General features: G+C 45.1%; 1 protein-coding gene across 2 annotated transcripts in view; it reads left to right on the forward strand.

Moving 5' to 3' along the window:
• The window catches only part of KMO (kynurenine 3-monooxygenase), an 850240-nt gene that overhangs the window by 506516 nt on the left and 323053 nt on the right, over nt 1–20671 (forward strand). For both annotated transcript variants that reach the window (XM_069767942.1, XM_069767941.1), the window contains exon 9: nt 3798–3919. In XM_069767942.1, coding sequence (XP_069624043.1) covers nt 3798–3919 — 122 coding nt within the window. The remainder of the gene's footprint in view (nt 1–3797; nt 3920–20671) is intronic.

The following is a 20671-nucleotide window of genomic DNA, read 5'->3' on the forward strand; positions in this document are numbered from 1 at the left end:
GGGCATTACAGAGCCCAAAGGGCATCACCAGATATTCATAGTGCCCATCCCTGGTGTTAAAAGCCGTCTTCCATTCATCCCCTTCACGGATGCGAATCAGGTTGTAAGCACCCCGCAGATCTAACTTAGTAAATATCCTCGCTCCCCGTAGCCTATCAAACAGCTCAGATATCAGGGGTAATGGGTACTTGTTCTTAACGGTGATGGCGTTAAGACCCCTGTAGTCTATGCATGGATGTAAATCTCCAGTCTTCTTCTGTACGAAGAAGAACCCAGCCCCTGCCGGTGACACTGACTTCCTAATGAATCTTCTTGCCAGATTCTCTTGGATGTACTGAGACATTGCCTCCGTCTCCGGGAGAGATAACGGATAGACTCGACCCCGGGGAGGCTCAGCACCAGGCAAGAGGTCAATAGGACAGTCATAGGGGCGGTGAGGCGGAAGGGTCTCCACAGCTCTTTTGGAGAACACATCTGCATAGGGCCAATAGTGCTTGGGGAGAGAGGAAAGATCTGCAGGTACCTGTGTAGTAGCAACCTGAACGCACTCCCTTTGACATCTACCCTCGCAGGATTTACTCCATCCCAAAATTCTCCCAGAGGACCACTCAATATGAGGAGAATGCTAGCGAAGCCATGGTATCCCCAACAGGACCTCATCAATTCCCTCAGGAATGACTAATAGGGAGATTATCTCCTGATGTGATGGAGACACAGAAAGCGTGAAAGGAATGGTTTGGTGGGTAATCTGTGAGGGTAGTGTTGACCCATTTACCATTCGAACGGTTACAGGCTTGGCGAGCATCACCAAGGGTATTGCGCGACGCTGGGCAAAAGAGGAAGACATAAAATTACCCTCTGCCCCAGAATCCACGCATAGCTCAACCATAAGAGTGGATGGGCCTATGGTAATTGTCCCCTTGAAGGACAACTTTGAGGCAAACGTCGCCGTGTCTAGTGTACCTCCTCCAACTGCCACTAGACGCTGACGTTTCCCCGACCGCTGAGGACCCTTGGAGGCAAGATGTCCTGACTGCTGGCAAACATGACGGACCCTATGTGCACGGGCGGACTGAGATTTTGATCCCGCTCGTGTCACCTCTAAGGCCTCATGTGACTCAGATGCCTGGATTGGAGATTCCAAAGGTTTGGCGAAGGTGGGAGCCAGCCGAAACCTCTGCCTACACTGGGCTCGCTCTAACCTCCGCTCGTTAAAACGGAGGTCAATACGAGTAGAGACAGTTATTAACTCCTCCAGTGTGGCAGGAATCTCCCTAGTGGCCAGAGCGTCCTTAACGTGATCAGCCAAGCCCCTCCAAAATATGGGGATAAGGGCTTTATCCGACCACTCCAGCTCAGAAGCTAAAGTACGGAAGCGGACAGAAAAATGGCTGACCAAGGACTCACCCTGAGTTAATGCCAGTAGTTGGAGCGCTGTGTCATGGCTGACTTGAGGTCCTAAAAAGACCTTTTTCAGAGTGCTCAGAAACAACGGAGCACTCTGCACCACATGATCACCACGCTCTCACAGCGGCGTAGCCCACTCCAACCCCTGTCTGACAAGAGAGAGACAATAAATCCCACCTTAGCCCGCTCTGTAGGAAAACGTGCAGCCAGGAGCTCAAGGTGGATAGAGCACTGACTCACGAATCCCCTACAAGTTTTGCAATCTCCAGAAAATTTTTCTGGCAACGGGAGGCGAGATAATGTCGGAACTGGGGTGGCAGTGGACAAGGTTGCTGCAGCCATGCTAGCAGCCTGTACAGCAACTGCGGTAACATCCACAGCTGAGGTTGAGCTCTCGAGAGCCGCCAACCTACCCTCCAGCTGCTGGATATACCGCAAAGATTGCTTAATGTCCGCCATTTACTAGCCAGACCTTGGCGCTAGTATTATGTTAAGGACTGGCGGAACGCACCAAGTATAGATGATAAGAAACTAGGTGCGTTCGCAGTCCGAGGTCCACCGTGCAGTAAAGACCCTGCTGCTAGTAAGACGGACTATATGGCGGTACTAAGTATACACACATGGGTTAACTCCACCCTGCGTGAAGGAAGCGATCCTGTTGCGTCACAGGACCGCAGTACCGCACATAGAGCGCGAGCAAGAAGTCAGCGAACTCAACCCCTACACAGGATTGAAGTCCGATTAGACACTTGCTGGCACAACACCGCAACTGGGTGTGTAAGGAAACTTATTAAATAGAATCTATAGGCACGAGAGTGCGTGCGGTGCCGCACTGACGGACGCCACTAACCACCCAGGCTTGGGTAAGGAAAGCGCAGAGGAAGCGCACGGCGCCGTACTGGCGGACACAGCCACAGGACGCTGTGATGTGTGTTACGTGCAGATGGCTTGTCGGGCGCTAGATAGCTACCATCATCCGCGAACAGTCAACAACACTAGGGAGGGATACTTAGGAGCTTTCATCCATCGACATACATCCATCTACACACACACATTATATCAAGACAATACTAGCGCATGGCCGTGCGGTCATGCGCAGTTTATATAGTTGCAGCACAGGAAGTAGCTACAGAAGTTTTGCCCTTTCAGGACCTGCCAAGAGGACCAATGGGATGTGCTGCAGTGCCTGAGCATGTGACCCTCGATCTCCAACGGGAGATCTTGCCCTGGGCATGCTCAGTGTGTGCAAATAAGGACTTAGTCCCAGAGAAGCCCGCTCGCCGCAGATCAGTGCAGGGTACAACAGGAGAGCCAGAAAAGGCAGCAGTAACCCCCTGCACAGAATCAGTCCCAGCAAGACGCTGGGAGCGACGCCTCCGCTGAGCAGAGCTCACTGCGGCCGAAGCAGAATGGGAGACCGCAGCAGACACGGATCGAGATTCCCCCTGTGCAGCAGAGGAAACTCGACTCCTAACAGCCATGACCTATATGTACTGCCTTGGTACTTCCTGACCATGACATTGTAGAAGGTCAGCTCCCTTAGCTTCTCCCCAGGGTAGACACAAGAACATGTTTGGTTAAAGTCTCTGGGTGGTTTATTAATCATCATTAAACCTCTATTTTAATTTCTAAATGAGGTCACTTTAGGGGAGATTCTGCTTTTCTACCACTTAGTGGCTCTGTGTATGGAGTCCGCATACAATTCTAAGAAAATCTGTGCTTCAGGAGGCAAATAGCGCTCTGTCCCTCCCGAGTCTCACCGTATGGTTAAGCAGTACTGTGCAGCCACATATGGGGTATTTCTACATTCAGTAGAAATTGTGGGATAAGTTATGGTGCCATTTTTATCCACTTCCCAGTGTGGAAATGTAAATCTAGGGCTAAAATAAATTTTGGTGGTACAAATGTAATTATTTTTTTCTTCATTAACCAATGATATAAAATTCAGTTTTTGTTTGAGAAAAGGTTTGTTACGCACCCAAAATGCTTAAATAAATACCACCAGGTCCCCAACTACAAGCGTGGAAATACTTTACCTGTATAGCAGCTTGTTCAGCTAACCCTCTATCTCCTAACCTATCTCCAAACTACATGCAGAAGTCTCCTCTATCTGCAGACATGGCTGCAACAGTTTATCACACTGTGGGTAGTTATCGGTGTTGTGACATTCACAACCCAATCAGATGAGCCCACTCGCTCCTCATTTTACCTGCATCCGAAAATACTACCCTATGTGCGCTCGTCCCCCTCTTCCATTTCATAAGGAAGCAATCTTTAGCATGTGAAGATGCAAGATTTATGATTATTTCACAGCCCAAATTTTCTAAAACTGTGTTTTACATTTAAAATGTGAATTAAATATGAATCTTTATTTAATTTTTATATTCCAGGATAAATCTTTTACGTGTACTCTATTCATGCCATTTGAAGATTTCGATAAGCTTTGCGAAGGAGAAGAAGTTCTTGAATTCTTTAAGACACACTTTCCAGACTCTATATCTATACTGGGACCGTAAGACTTATTTTGTTTCGTTTTATATAAAACTTTCTGTTTGTATATTTCTAATTCTATTTCCGAAATAAAGATAAAGTTTTAAATGTTTTAAGAGGTTTCACACTATAAAGAGTGTAGTGGCTAAATTGAGCAGGGAAATACAAAGTTCAAGAATAACAAACTCCCTGACTGATTTATTTACATAGATATGAACCTAGGGGAAATGTACAGACCATCAACCACTTTCCCCCAGTCCAATTACATAGCTTAAAAAGAATATGTCATCAGGTTTTTGTTATGTAATCTGACAGCAACATGGTGTAGAAACACAGACCCTGCTTCCAGCAACGTGTCATTTACTGGGTGCAGCAGTTTTCTCTGCTGCATATCTATCAGAGCTCTGATGTTGAGCCATGTGTAGTTCAAGCAGTATGTTTTCACAAGGACACTGCTGGAAATACCATTTTGCATACAAGATCCAGATATCTGCTAATTTTTGTGGAATTCAGTATATTGCACAGCCCATGGAGTATATATAGCACAGCCTATTGCACAGCCCGCGTAGTAAATTGCACAGCCCACGCAGTATATTGCACTGCCCGCGCAGTATATTGCACAGCCTATTGCACAGCCCACGCAGTATATTGCACAGCCCACGTAGTATATTGCACAGCCCACGCAGTATATTGCACAGCCCACGCAGTATATAGCACAGCCCACGCAGTATATAGCAATGTGGGCATCATATCCCTGTTAAAAAAAAAGAATTAAAATAAAAAAATAGTTATATACTCACCTTCCGTTGGCCCCCGGATCATGGCGAAGCGGTTACCGACGCTCCTCGCGTGCTCCGGTCTCAAAAGTGCATTGCGGTCTCGCGAGATGATGATATAGCGGTCTCACGAGACCGCTACGTCATCATCTCGCGAGATTGCAATGCATGGAGTGGTCACCAAAACGTCGAGAGCAGCGGGAAAGGCCTGTTGTGGATCCGAGGGGCCGACGGACAGTGAGTATATAACTATTTTTTTTTTTTAATTTAAATCCTGCTTCGCTGATTGGTCGCGCCCAATCAACGACATTGGGGCAGGATTTAAATCCCACGCCAATGTCGCTGATTGGGCGCTACCAATCTGCAAAGCGGGATTTAAATCCCGGGCGGCAATGTCGCTGATTGGTCGCGCGGTGCCTTGCGGTCTCGCAAGAGATGACGTAGTGGTCTCACGAGACCGACACGTCATCATCTCGCAAGATAGCAATGCATGGAGCGGTCACCGGAACATCGCGAGCAGCGGGAAAGGCTTGTTGTGGATCCGAGGGGCCGACGGACGGTGAGTATATAATTTATTTTTTTTAATTATTTTTAACATTAGATCTTTTCACTATTGATGCTGCATAGGCAGCATCAATAGTAAAAAGTCGGCACACAGGGTTAATAGCAGCGTTAATGGAGTGCTTTACACCGTGGCATAACGCGGTGTAACGCAGCCATTAACCCTGTGTGAGTGCTGACTGGAGGGCAGTATGGAGCGAGCACTGACTGCGGGGAGTAAGGAGCGGCCACTTTTCCGCCGGACTGTGCAGGTCGCTGATTGGTCGTGGTTGTTTTGCCGTGACCAATCAGCGACTTGGATTTCCATGACAGACAGAGGCCGCAACCAATTAATATCTGTGACAGACAGAAAGACAGACAGACAAAGACAGACAGACAGACGGAAGTGATCCTTAGACAATTATATAGTAGACTAGATTGTGGCCCGATTCTAACGCATCGGGTATTCTAAAATATGCATGTCCCCGTAGTATATGGACAATGATGATTCCAGAATTCGTGTCAGACTGTTCCCGTCCCTGATTGGTCGAAGCAACCTTTATGACATCATCGTCGCCATGGCAACCATTATGACATCTACGTCGATACTGTGCCCGTCGCTGAATCAGAAACGTGGGATTTCTACGTCCTTTATGGCATCATCGTTGCTGTGCCCGTCGCTGATTGGTCGAGGAGGACTGATCAATATAGAAGTGTCAGGAGGACTGATCAATATAGAATGTCAGGAGGACTGATCAATATAGAAGTGTCAGGAGGACTGATCAATATAGAGGTATCAGGAGGACTGATCAATATAGAAGTGTCAGGAGGACTGATCAATATAGAAGTGTCAGGAAGACTGATCAATATAGAAGTGTCAGGAGGACTGATCAATATAGAGGTGTCAGGAGGACTGATCAATATAGAAGTGTCAGGAGGACTGATCAATATAGAAGTGTCAGGAGGACTGATCAATATAGAAGTGTCAGGAAGACTGATCAATATAGAAGTGTCAGGAGGACTGATCAATATAGAGGAGTCAGGAGGACTGATCAATATAGAAGTGTCAGGAGGACTGATCAATATAGAGGTGTCAGGAGGACTGATCAATATAGAAGTGTCAGGAGGACTGATCAATATAGAGGTATCAGAAGGACTGATCAATTTAGAAGTGTCAGGAGGAATGATCAATACAGAAGTGTCAGGAGGAATGATCAATACAGAAGTGTCAGGAGGAATGATCAATATAGAAGTGTCAGGAGGACTGATCAATATAGAAGTGTCAGGAGGATTTATCAATATAGAGGTGTCAGGAGGACTGATCAATATAGAATGTCAGGAAGACTGATCAATATAGAGGTATCAGGAGGACTAATCAATATAGAAGTATCAGGAGGACTGATCAATATAGAAGTGTCAGGAGGACTGATCAATACAGAAGTGTCAGGAGGACTGATCAATATAGAAGTGTCAATTAGAGACGCAGGATTTCTACGTCGATGCTGTGCCCGTCGCTGATTGGTCGAGGCCTGGCGGCCTCGACTAATCAGAGACGTGGGATTTCCAAGACAGACAGACAGAAAGACAGACAGATGGAAAAACCCTTAGTCAATATAGAAGTGTCAGGAGGACTGATCAATATAGAAGTGTCAGGAGGACTGATCAATATAGAGGTATCAGGAGGACTGATCAATATAGAACTGTCAGGAGGACTGATCAATATAGATGTGTCAGGAGGACTGATCAATATAGAAGTGTCAGGAGGAATGATCAATATAGAAGTGTCAGGAGGACTGATCAATATTGAAGTGTCAGGAGGACTGATCAATATAGAAGTGTCAGGAGGACTGATCAATATAGAAGTGTCAGGAGGACTGATCAATATTGAAGTGTCAGGAGGACTGATCAATATAGAAGTGTCAGGAGGACTGATCAATATAGAAGTGTCAGGAGGACTGATCAATATAGAAGTGTCAGGAGGACTGATCAATATAGAAGTGTCAGGAGGACTGTCAGGAGGACTGATCAATATAGAGGTATCAGGAGGACTAATCAATATAGAAGTGTCAGGAGGACTGATCAATATAGAGGTATCAGGAGGACTGATCAATATAGAAGTGTCAGGAGGACTGATCAATATAGAAGTGTCAGGAGGACTGATCAATATAGAAGTGTCAGGAGGACTGATCAAAATAGAAGTGTCAGGAGGACTGATCAATATAGAGGTATCAGGAGGACTGATCAATATAGAATGTCAGGAGGACTGATCAATATAGAAGTGTCAGGAGGACTGATCAATATAGAGGTATCAGGAGGACTGATCAATATAGAAGTGTCAGGAGGACTGATCAATATAGAGGTGTCAGGAGGACTGATCAATATAGAAGTGTCAGGAGGACTAATCAATATAGAAGTGTCAGGAGGACTGATCAATATTGAAGTGTCAGGAGGACAGATCAATATAGAGGTATCAGGAGGACTGATCAATATAGAAGTGTCAGGAGGACTGATCAATATTGAAGTGTCAGGAGAACTGATCAATATAGAAGTGTCAGGAGAACTGATCAATATAGAGGTGTCAGGAGGACTGATCAATATAGAAGTGTCAGGAGGACTGATCAATATAGAGGTATCAGGAGGACTGTTAAATATAGAAGTGTCAGGAGGACTGATCAATATAGAAGTGTCAGGAGGACTGATCAATATTGAAGTGTCAGGAGGACAGATCAATATAGAAGTGTCAGGAGGACTGATCAATATAGAAGTGTCAGGAGGATATATCAATATAGAGGTGTCAGGAGGACTGATCAATATAGAAGTGTCAGGAGGACTGATCAATATAGTAGTGTCAGGAGGACTGATCAATATAGAAGTGTCAGGAGGACTGTCAGGAGGACTGATCAATATAGAGGTATCAGGAGGACTGATCAATATAGAAGTGTCAGGAGGACTGATCAATATAGAAGTGTCAGGAAGACTGATCAATATAGAAGTGTCAGGAGGACTAATCAATATAGAAGTGTCAGGAGGACTGATCAATATAGAAGTGTCAGGAAAACTGTCAGGAGGACTGATCAATATAGAGGTATCAGGAGGACTGATCAATATAGAAGTGTCAGGAGGACTGATCAATATAGAAGTGTCAGGAGGACTGATCAATATAGAGGTATCAGGAGGACTGATCAATATAGAAGTGTCAGGAGGACTGATCAATATAGAAGTGTCAGGAGGACTGATCAATATAGAGGTATCAGGAGGACTGATCAATATAGAAGTGTCAGGAGGACTGATCAATATAGAATGTCAGGAGGACTGATCAATATAGAGGTATCAGGAGGACTGATCAATATAGAAGTGTCAGGAGGACTGATCAATATAGAGGTATCAGGAGGACTGATCAATATAGAAGTGTCAGGAGGACTGATCAATATAGAAGTGTCAGGAGGACTGATCAATATAGAAGTGTCAGGAGGACTGATCAATATAGAAGTGTCAGGAGGACTGATCAATATAGAAGTGTCAGGAGGACTGATCAATATTGAAGTGTCAGGAGGACTGATCAATATTGAAGTGTCAGGAGGACTGTCAGGAGGACTGATCAATATAGAGGCATCAGGAGGACTGATCAATATAGAAGTGTCAGGTGGACTGATCAATATAGAAGTGTCAGGAGGACTGATCAATATAGAAGTGTCAGGAGGACTGATCAATATAGAGGTATCAGGAGGACTGATCAATATAGAAGTGTCAGGAGGACTGATCAATATAGAAGTGTCAGGAGGACTGATCAATATAGAGGTATCAGGAGGACTGATCAATATAGAAGTGTCAGGAGGACTGATCAATATAGAATGTCAGGAGGACTGATCAATATAGAGGTATCAGGAGGACTGATCAATATAGAAGTGTCAGGAGGACTGATCAATATAGAAGTATCAGGAGGACTGATCAATATAGAAGTGTCAGGAGGACTGATCAATATAGAAGTGTCAGGAGGACTGATCAATATAGAAGTGTCAGGAGGACTGATCAATATAGAAGTGTCAGGAGGACTGATCAATATAGAAGTGTCAGGAGGACTGATCAATATAGAGGTATCAGGAGGACTGTTCAATATAGAATGTCCGGAGGACTGATCAATATAGAGGTATCAGGAGGACTGTTCAATATAGAAGTGTCAGGAGGACTGATCAATATAGAGGTATCAGGAGGACTGATCAATATAGAAGTGTCAGGAGGAATGATCAATACAGAAGTGTCAGGAGGAATGATCAATACAGAAGTGTCAGGAGGAATGATCAATATAGAAGTGTCAGGAGGACTGATCAATATAGAAGTGTCAGGAGGACTGATCAATATAGAAGTGTCAGGAGGACTGATCAATATAGAAGTGTCAGGAGGACTGATCAATATAGAAGTGTCAGGAGGACTGTCAGGAGGACTGATCAATATAGAGGTATCAGGAGGACTGATCAATATAGAAGTGTCAGGAGGACTGATCAATATAGAGGTATCAGGAGGACTGATCAATATAGAAGTGTCAGGAGGACTGATCAATATAGAAGTGTCAGGAGGACTGATCAATATAGAGGTATCAGGAGGACTGATCAATATAGAAGTGTCAGGAGGACTGATCAATATAGAAGTGTCAGGAGGACTGATCAATATAGAAGTGTCAGGAGGACTGATCAATATAGAGGTATCAGGAGGACTGATCAATATAGAAGTGTCAGGAGGACTGATCAATATAGAAGTGTCAGGAGGACTGATCAATATAGAAGTGTCAGGAGGACTGATCAATACAGAAGTGTCAGGAGGACTGATCAATACAGAAGTGGCGGCCTCGACCAATCAGAGTCGCGGGATTTCTACGTCGATGCTGTGCCGGTCTCTGATTGGTCGAGGCCTGGCGGCCTCGACCAATCAGAGAGCCGGGATTTCCAGGACAGACAGACAGACAGACAGACAGACGGAAAAACCCTTAGCCAATTATATATATATAGACTATATGGTGGCCCAATTCTAACGCATCAGGTATTCTAGAATATGCATGTCCACGTAGTATATTGCACAGCCCACGTAGTATATTGCCCAGCCACGTAGTATATTGCCCAGCCACGTAGTATATTGCCCAGTTACATAGTATATTGCCCAGACACGTAGTATATTGCCCAGTGACGTAGAATATTGCCCAGCTACGTAGTATATTGCCCAGTCACGTAGTATATTGCCCAACCACATAGTATATTGCCCAGTCACGTAGTGTATTGCCCAGCCACATAGTATATTGCCCAGTAACGTGGTATATTGCCTAGTGACGTAGTGTATTGCCCAGCCACGTATTATATTGCCCAGTTACGTAGTATATTGCCTAGTGACGTAGTATATTGTGCAGCCACGTAGTATATTGCCCAGTGACGTAGTATACTGCCCAGTGACCTAGTATACAGCCCAGAGCCACGTAGTATATTGCCCAGTTACGTAGTATATTGCCCAGTGACGTAGTATACAGCCCAGAGCCACGTAGTATATTGCCCAGTTACGTAGTATATTGCCCAGTGACGTAGTTTATCGCCCAGTGACGAGGTATATAGCACAGCCACATAAAATATTGCCCAGCCACGTAGTATATTGCATAGCAACGTAGTTTACAGCACAGAGCCATGTAGTATATTGACCAGTCACGTAGTATATTGCCCAGCTACGTAGTATATTGCCCAGCCAGGTTTGTCACAGGTTAAAAAATAAAAAATAAACATATACTCACCTTTCCGAGGGCCCCTTGTAGTCCATGGCAGCTTCCGGTCCCAGGCTTGGTATGAGCCCCTGTGATGACGTCGCGGTCATATGACCGTGACGTCATGGCAGGTCCTTCTCGCGCAGGGCCTGTGATGACATCGCGGTCACATGACCGTGTCGTCATGGCAGGTCCTTCTCGCGCAGGCGCGTAGGGCCTGTGATGACGTCGCGGTCACATGACCGTGACGTCATGGCAGGTCTTTCTGCCATACCATCTTTGCCACCGGAACCTGCAACGGAAGATGGCAGCCGGCGCGAGTGACTACGGAGGATGAGTATAGCAGGTTGTTTTATTATTATTATTTTAACATTACATTTTTTACTATTGATGCCACATAGGCAGCGTCAATAGTAAAAAGTTGGGGACACACAGGGTTAATAGCAGCGGTAACGGAGTGCAGCACCCGCGGCATAACGCAGTCCGTTACCACCGGCATTAACCCTGTGTTAGCGGTGACTGGAGGGGAGTATGCGGGCGACAGGCACTGACTGCGGGGAGTAAGGAGTGGCCATTTTCTTCCCGACTGTGCCCGTCGCTGATTGGTCAATGCAACCATGACAGGCAGCTGGCGAGACCAATCAGCGAATGAATAACCGTGACAGAAGGACAGACAGAAAGACGGAAGTGACCCTTAGACAATTATATAGTAGATAGAGCTGTATAGAATTTGAGTATCAGACAACAAAAAAAGGGGTACACTGGTCAACAATGACCAAACTTGGAGCACGCAGATATGACGGCTGTAACGGAAATACCACACTGGCAGATATGTGGCCTTTTTTTGGTTTGATATGTAAAATAGTGCTGTGTATAGAATTTGAGTATCAGACAGCCAAAAAATAAGTACACTGGCCTACAATGACCAAACTAGGAGCACACTGATATACGGCGGCTGTCACGGAAATACCACACTGGCAAATATGTGACCTTTTTTTTGGTTTGATATGCAAAATAGTACTGTATAGTGTCTTACTTATGATTTTGCAGCCCGTTCCAGCTTTGTGCAGGTCTATGGTCTTGTCCCTGACATCCTTATAGAGCTCTTTGGTCTTGCCCATCTTGTAGAGGTTAGAGTCTGACTGATTAATTGAGTCTGTGGACAGGAGTCTTTTATAAAGGTGACGATGTAAGACAGCTGTCTTTAATGCAGGTAATGAGTTGATTAGGAGCGTCTAACTCAAATATTTATTTCCCCCACTGTATATAGTGTATTATTGGAATTACCTTCTTCACCCTAAATTTTTGGTTATATATTGTATCAATCATCATTATTTGTGTCTGCATTCAAAGTGTAGAGAGGCAATTCTCTTTCTTTCTTTCTATCTTTGTACACATGTTATCCACTTCTGCACTGGTGTGGTGGTGGGATTTGTTTATATTTGGGATTAGAGTAGTTACTAGTGTTGAGCATTCCGATACTGCAAGTATCGGGTATCGGACGATATTTGCTGTATCGGAATTCCGATACCGAGTTCCGATATTTTTGTGATATCGGAAATCGGAATCGGAAATGTTCCCAGTCATCTTCGGCGTGTGCGGTGCGTATGGTTCCCAGTGTCTGGAGGAGAGGAAACTCTCCTTCAGGCCCTGGGATCCATATTCATGTAAAAAATAAAGAATAAAAATAAAAAATATGGATATACTCACCCCTCCGGCGAACCCTGGCTGTCACCGCTGCAAGCGTCCGCCTCCGTTCCTGAGAATGCTGAGAGTGAAGGACCTTCGATGACGTCGCGGTCACGTGAGCGGTCAGGTGACCGGTCACCTGACCGCGACGTCATCGAAGGTTCTTCACTCTGCAATTCTCAGGAACGGAGGCAGACGCTTGCAGTGGTGACAGCCAGGGTCCTTCGGAGGGGTGAGTATATCCATGTTTTTTATTTTTATTCTTTGTTTTTTACATGAATATGGATCCCAGGGCCTGAAGGAGAGTTTCCTCTCCTTCAGACCCTGGGAACCATCCAGGATACATTCCGATATTTGTGTCCCATTGACTTGCATTGGTATCGGGTATCGGTATCGGCGATATCCAATATTTTTGGGATATCGGCCGATACCATCCGATACCGATACTTTCAAATATCGGAAGGTATCGCTCAAGACTAGTAGTTACACATTACGGTGACCCAAGGACTTCAAATCAAAAAGAGAAAAAGAGCGCAAAAAGTCTTCATAAAATAATAATTTCATAATTTATTCAAAGTTCACAGTGAGTAAAACAAAATAACCATAGAAAGTAAACACAGACAAAAGTGGAATAAATGATCTCACACGTGTAACACGGAAAGGCAACAATGGACACTTGAACAGCAGTGCAATTTAATAAAAAATTTCTTCTGCTGGCAAATAGAATCATACTGCTCATAAATATAAATCCATTGCAGCCATAAATGAATATAGGATGCAATCCAAGTTTAAAGAAAATGTAAAAAAAAAACGAAATGAAAAAAAGAAGTATAGAAGAGAGCAGTATAACAATCTAGCCAGGTAAAATCAAGCAGGTATAAATATTAGGTGTGTATCACTTTAAAAAAAAGCACTAACACTGCTGACGGAGCCAAATAGAGCTCTTACCCATAGTCTCCACTGTGGCAACCTCGATGTGCAGCCCCAACTTCAATAGTAAGCGGGGAAAGCACATTGTTCCTTTAGGGTGCCAACTTCTTTGGCAATGCAGGGATCAACCAAGTTAAGGATAGGGTTCATTCTTCTTTTCCCCTCTCTACCCTTGCTAATATATAAATAGAATACTTATTGTCCATTGGTGTGCATATACAGTATTTTTTTCAGATTATAAGACGCACCCCAAATTTTGAGGAGAAAAATAGAGAAAAAATTTTTTTTAATAAAATGGGTGCTTCTTATAATCTATGCGTCTTAGTGCTTACCGGGGGTGGTGGCTGCGGTGAAGCGGGTTCCAAGGGTCGCTAGTGGAGGAGGCAAGTGTGGAGCATTACTGTAGATCGCAGACCGGGATAAGGGGGTGTTGGGATATCCGGTGCTGCTGGTGTTTGCAGATGGAGATCTCAGCACCAAGATCTTGGGAGATGAGATCTCAGTGCCGAGATCTCTATCTGCTCATGCACCTCCCCAGGCAGTGATTTTCCCGTGGTCCACCACATAGTATACCATGTAAGTGCGGGGGCTCTGGGTTTTCACAAAATTCCGACAGAGCCCCCGTATCGCTGAACACCGGCAGTGGCACACATCCGAACACCACCTCATCCCATACTGCGGCCTACAGCAATGCTCCACTCTTGCCTCCTCCAGCAGCGACCCTGGGACCATGCTCCACCGAGGCTGGTAAAGTAAATCCGTATTATAAGATGCACCCCCATTTTCCACCCCAAATTTGGGGGGGAAAAGGTGCATCTTATAATCTGAAAAATACGATAATTTTGTCACATGGTTTTTATTGATTTATAGTGCCCTTTCTTTTTAATTTACTGAATAAAGATGTTTTTTGTTTCTGGTTGATATATTGTCAAGGACCCCTTTATGTAATTTTTGTTCGATGTTAAATTCCCCCATGATGAGTGTAGGAATATTACAGGATAGGAAATATTCAAGCCAAATGGCAATTGAATCCAGGAATTGTGTTATGAGAGGCAATTCAGAATCACAATGGACATGGAGGTCAGAGCACATACAGTGATCTGACAATAACCCAAAATAATAGAACGAGCTCTGAGACGTGGGAACTCTGCAGACCGCAATCCCTACTCCTATCAAACCACACTAAAGGTAGCCGTGGAGCGCTCCTGACCAGAACCTAGGCGCCTCGTCACAGCCTGAGAAACTAGCTAGTCCTGAAGATAGAAAAATAAGCCTACCTTGCCTCAGAGAAATTCCCCAAAGGAAAAGGCAGCCCCCCACATATAATGACTGTGAGTAAGATGAAAACACAAACATAGAGATGAAACAGATTTAGCAAAGTGAGGCCCGACTAGCTGAACAGAACGAGGATAGGGAAGATAACTTTGCGGTCAGCACAAAAACCTATAAATAATCACGCAGAGGGGACAAAAAGACCCTCCGCACCGACTAACGGTACGGAGGTGGTCCCTCTGCGTCTCAGAGCTTCCAGCAGGCGAGAAAAACCAATAAAGCAAGCTGGACTGAAAAATAGCAACAAAATAACATAAGCAAAACTTAGCTTTGCAGAGCAGCAGGCCACAGGAATGATCCAGGGAAAAAGCAAGTCCTACACTGGAACATTGACAGGAAGCATGGATCAAAGCATCAGGTGGAGTTAAGTAGAGAAGAAGCTAACGAGCTCACCAGATCACCTGAGGGAGGAAACTCAGAAGCTGCAGTACCACTTTCCTCCACAAACGGAAGATCCCAGAGAGAATCAGCCGAAGTACCACTTGTGACCACAGGAGTGAACTCTGCCACAGAATTCACAACAGTACCCCCCCCCTTGAGGAGGGGTCACCGAACCCTCACCAGAGCCCCCAGGCCGACCAGGATGAGCCACATGAAAGGCACGAACAAGATCGGGAGCATGGACATCAGAGGCAAAAACCCAGGAATTATCTTCCTGAGCATAACCCTTCCATTTAACCAGATACTGGAGTTTCCGTCTTGAAACACGAGAATCCAAAATCTTCTCCACAATATACTCCAATTCCCCCTCCACCAAAACCGGGGCAGGAGGCTCAACAGATGGAACCATAGGTGACACGTATCTCCGCAACAATGACCAACGAGCTTGTCTAGGATTCAAGCGCTTGGCAGACTCGAGATAAGTCAAGTTCTTATGATCAGTCAATACCACCACGCGATGCTTAGCTCCTTCAAGCCAATGACGCCACTCCTCGAATGCCCACTTCATGGCCAGCAACTCTCGGTTGCCCACATCATAATTTCGCTCAGCAGGCGAAAACTTCCTGGAAAAGAAAGCGCATGGTTTCATCACTGAGCAACCAGAACCTCTCTGTGACAAAACAGCCCCTGCTCCAATCTCAGAAGCATCAACCTCGACCTGGAACGGAAGAGAAACATCTGGTTGACACAACACAGGGGCAGAAGAAAAACGACGCTTCAACTCTTGAAAAGCTTCCACAGCAGCAGAAGACCAATTGACCACATCAGCACCCTTCTTGGTCAAATCGGTCAATGGTTTAGCAATATTAGAAAAATTGCAGATGAAGCGACGATAAAAATTAGCAAAGCCCAGGAACTTTTGCAGACTTTTCAGAGATGTCGGCTGAGTCCAATCATGGATGGCTTGGACCTTAACAGGATCCATCTCGATAGTAGAAGGGGAAAAGATGAACCCCAAAAATGAAACCTTCTGCACACCAAAGAGACACTTTGATCCCTTCACAAACAAAGAATTAGCACGCAGGACCTGAAAAACCGTTCTGACCTGCTTCACATGAGACTCCCAATCATCCGAGAAGATCAAAATGTCATCCAAGTACACAATCAGGAATTTATCCAGGTACTCTCGGAAGATGTCATGCATAAAGGACTGAAACACTGATGGAGCATTGGCAAGTCCGAACGGCATCACGAGATACTCAAAATGACCCTCGGGCGTATTAAATGCAGTTTTCCATTCATCGCCTTGCTTAATTCGCACCAGATTATACGCACCACGAAGATCTATCTTTGTGAACCAACTAGCCCCCTTAATCCGAGCAAACAGATCAGATAACAATGGCAAGGGGTACTGAAATTTAACCGTGATCTTATTAAGAAGGCGGTAATCTATACAAGGTCTCAGCGAACCATCCTTCTTGGCTACAAAAAAGAACCCTGCTCCTAATGGCGCCGACGACGGGCGAATATGCCCCTTCTCCAGGGATTCCTTCACATAACTGCTCATAGCGGTGTGCTCAGGCACGGACAAATTAAACAATCGACCTTTTGGGAATTTACTACCAGGAATCAAATTGATAGCACAATCACAATCCCTATGCGGAGGTAGGGTATTGGACTTGGGCTCATCAAATACATCCCGGTAATCAGACAAGAACTCTGGGACCTCAGAAGGGGTGGATGACGAAATTGACAGGAATGGAACATCACCATGTACCCCCTGACAACCCCAGCTGGACACCGACATGGATTTCCAATCTAATACTGGATTATGGGCTTGTAGCCATGGCAACCCCAACACGACCACATCATGCAGATTATGCAACACCAGAAAGCGAATAACCTCCTGATGTGCAGGAGCCATGCACATGGTCAGCTGGGTCCAGTATTGAGGCTTATTCTTGGCCAAAGGCGTAGCATCAGTTCTTCTCAATGGAATAGGACACTGCAAGGGCTCCAAGAAAAACCCACAACGCTTAGCATATTCCAAGTCCATCAAATTCAGGGCAGCGCCTGAATCCACAAATGCCATGACAGAATACGATGACAAAGAGCAGATCAAGGTAACGGACAGAAGACATTTTGACTGTACAGTACCAATGGTGGCAGACCTAGCGAACCGCTTAGTGCGCTTAGGACAATCAGAGATAGCATGAGTGGAATCACCACAGTAGAAACACAGACCATTGAGACGTCTATGTTCTTGCCGTTCAACTCTGGTCAAGGTCCTATCACACTGCATAGGCTCAGGTTTAAGCTCAGGTAATACCGCCAAATGGTGCACAGATTTACGCTCACGCAAGCGTCGACCGATCTGAATGGCCAAAGACATAGACTCATTCAAACCAGCAGGCATAGGAAATCCCACCATGACATCCTTAAGGGCTTCAGAGAGACCCTTTCTGAATATTACTGCCAGCGCAGATTCATTCCATTGAGTGAGCACTGACCACTTTCTAAATTTCTGACAATATACCTCTATCTCATCCTGAGCCTGACAAAGAACCAGCAAATTTTTCTCTGCCTGATCCACTGAATTAGGCTCATCGTACAGCAACCCAAGCGCCAGGAAAAACGCATCGATATTACTCAATGCAGGATCTCCTGGCGCAAGAGAAAACGCCCAGTCCTGAGGGTCGCCGCGCAAAAAAGAAATGACGATCCTAACCTGTTGAATTGGGTCACCAGAAGAGCGAGGTTTCAGAGCCAGAAATAGTTTACAATTATTTTTGAAACTCAGAAATTTAGTTCTATCTCCAAAAAACAAATCTGGAATAGGAATTCTCGGTTCTAGCAAAGAATTCTGAACCACAAAATCTTGAATATTTTGAACTCTTGCCGTGAGCTGATCCACACATGAAGACAGACCTTTAATGTCCATTGCTACACCTGTGCCCTGAACCACCCAAATGTCTAGGGGAAAAAAAGACAAAACACAGTGCAAAGAAAAAAAATGGTCTCAGAACTTCTTTTTTCCCTCTATTGAGAATCATAAGCACTTTTGGCTTCCTGTACTGTTATGAGAGGCAATTCAGAATCACAATGGACATGGAGGTCAGAGCACATACAGTGATCTGACAATAACCCAAAATAATAGAACGAGCTCTGAGACGTGGGAACTCTGCAGACCGCAATCCCTACTCCTATCAAACCACACTAAAGGTAGCCGTGGAGCGCTCCTGACCAGAACCTAGGCGCCTCGTCACAGCCTGAGAAACTAGCTAGTCCTGAAGATAGAAAAATAAGCCTACCTTGCCTCAGAGAAATTCCCCAAAGGAAAAGGCAGCCCCCCACATATAATGACTGTGAGTAAGATGAAAACACAAACATAGAGATGAAACAGATTTAGCAAAGTGAGGCCCGACTAGCTGAACAGAACGAGGATAGGGAAGATAACTTTGCGGTCAGCACAAACACCTATAAATAACCACGCAGAGGGGACAAAAAGACCCTCCGCACCGACTAACGGTACGGAGGTGGTCCCTCTGCGTCTCAGAGCTTCCAGCAGGTGAGAAAAACCAATAAAGCAAGCTAGACTGAAAAATAGCAACAAAATAACATAAGCAAAACTTAGCTTTGCAGAGCAGCAGGCCACAGGAATGATCCAGGGAAAAAGCAAGTCCTACACTGGAACATTGACAGGAAGCATGGATCAAAGCATCAGGTGGAGTTAAGTAGAGAAGAAGCTAACGAGCTCACCAGATCACCTGAGGGAGGAAACTCAGAAGCTGCAGTACCACTTTCCTCCACAAACGGAAGATCCCAGAGAGAATCAGCCGAAGTACCACTTGTGACCACAGGAGTGAACTCTGCCACAGAATTCACAACAGAATTGGTTGGTTTTGCCTGAGCGGCAATACACAACTGCTACTCGCAGGAAAAAGGGATTGAAATGTCTAATGGTATGGAAGAAGTCATTGATGTAGGGGAGTTGGTTGCACTCTGACCCTGACTTCTACAGAGCACTATTGACATAGACAGGAGAAGACATGCACTGAATGTTGAAAAGATTACCAAAGTTTCTATGGGCATGAGGAAGAGAGTTACTGTACAGTACAGACAAAAAGTTTGACACACCTTCTTATTTAAAGATTTTTCTGTATTTTCATGACCATGAAAATTGTACATTCACACTGAAGGCATCAGAACCATGAATTAACACATGTGGAGTTATATACTTAACAAAAAATTGTGAAACAACTGAAATTATTTCTTATATTCTAGGTTCTTCAAAGTAGCCACGTTTTGCTTTGATGACTGCTTTGCACACTCTGGGCATTCTCTTGATGTGCTTCAAGAGGTAGTCACCGGGAATGGTTTTCACTTCACAGGTGTGCCCTGTCAAGTGGGATTTCTTGCCTTTATAAATGGTGTTGAGACCATCAATTGTGTTGTGCCGAAGTCTGGTGGATACACAGGTGATAGTCCTACTGAATAGACTGTTAGAATTTGTATTATGGCAACAAAAAAGCAGCTAAGTAAAGAAAAACGAGGTGCCAGGGTCAGTCAGCCTGAAAAATTGGGAAAACTTTGAAAGTGTCCCCAAGCGCAGTGGCAAAAACCATCAAGTGCTACAAAGAAACTGGCTCACATGAGGACTGCCCCAGGAAAGGAAGACAAAGAGTCACCTCTGCTTCTGAGGATAAGTTTATCAGAGTCACCAGCCTCAGAAATCGCAGGTTAACAGCAGCTCAGATAAGAGACCAGGTCAATGCCACACAGAGTTCTAGGAGCAGACACATCTCTACAACAACTGTTAAGAGGAGATTTTGTGCCGCAGGCCTTCATGGTAAAATAGCTGCAAGGAAACCACTGCTAAGGACAGGCAACAAGCAGAAGTAACTTGTTTGGGCTAAAGAACACAAGGAATGGACATTAGACCAGTGGAAATCTGTGATTTGGTCTGATGAGTCCAAATTTGAGATCCTTGGTTCCAACCACCGTGTCTTTGTGCGACGCAGAAAAGGTGAACGGATGGACTCTACATGCCTGGTTCCCACCGTGAAGCATGGAGGAGGAGGTGTGATGGAGGAGGGGGTGCTTTGCTGGTGACACTGTGGGGGATTTATTCAAAATTGAAGGCATACTGAACCAGCATGTCTACCACAGCATCTTGCAGCCGCATGCTATTTCATCCAGTTTGCGTTTAGTTGGACCATCATTTATTTTTCAACAGGATAATGACCCCAAACACACCTCCAGGCTGTGTAAGGGCTATTTGACCAAGAAGGAGAGTGATGGGGTACTACGCCAGATGACCTGGCCTCCACAGTCACCAGACCTGAACCCAATCGAGATTGTTTGTGGTGAGCTGCACCGCAGAGTGAAT

The sequence above is a fragment of the Ranitomeya imitator genome, chromosome 5 (genome assembly GCF_032444005.1).
Source record: "Ranitomeya imitator isolate aRanImi1 chromosome 5, aRanImi1.pri, whole genome shotgun sequence".
Classification (NCBI taxonomy): domain Eukaryota; kingdom Metazoa; phylum Chordata; class Amphibia; order Anura; family Dendrobatidae; genus Ranitomeya; species Ranitomeya imitator.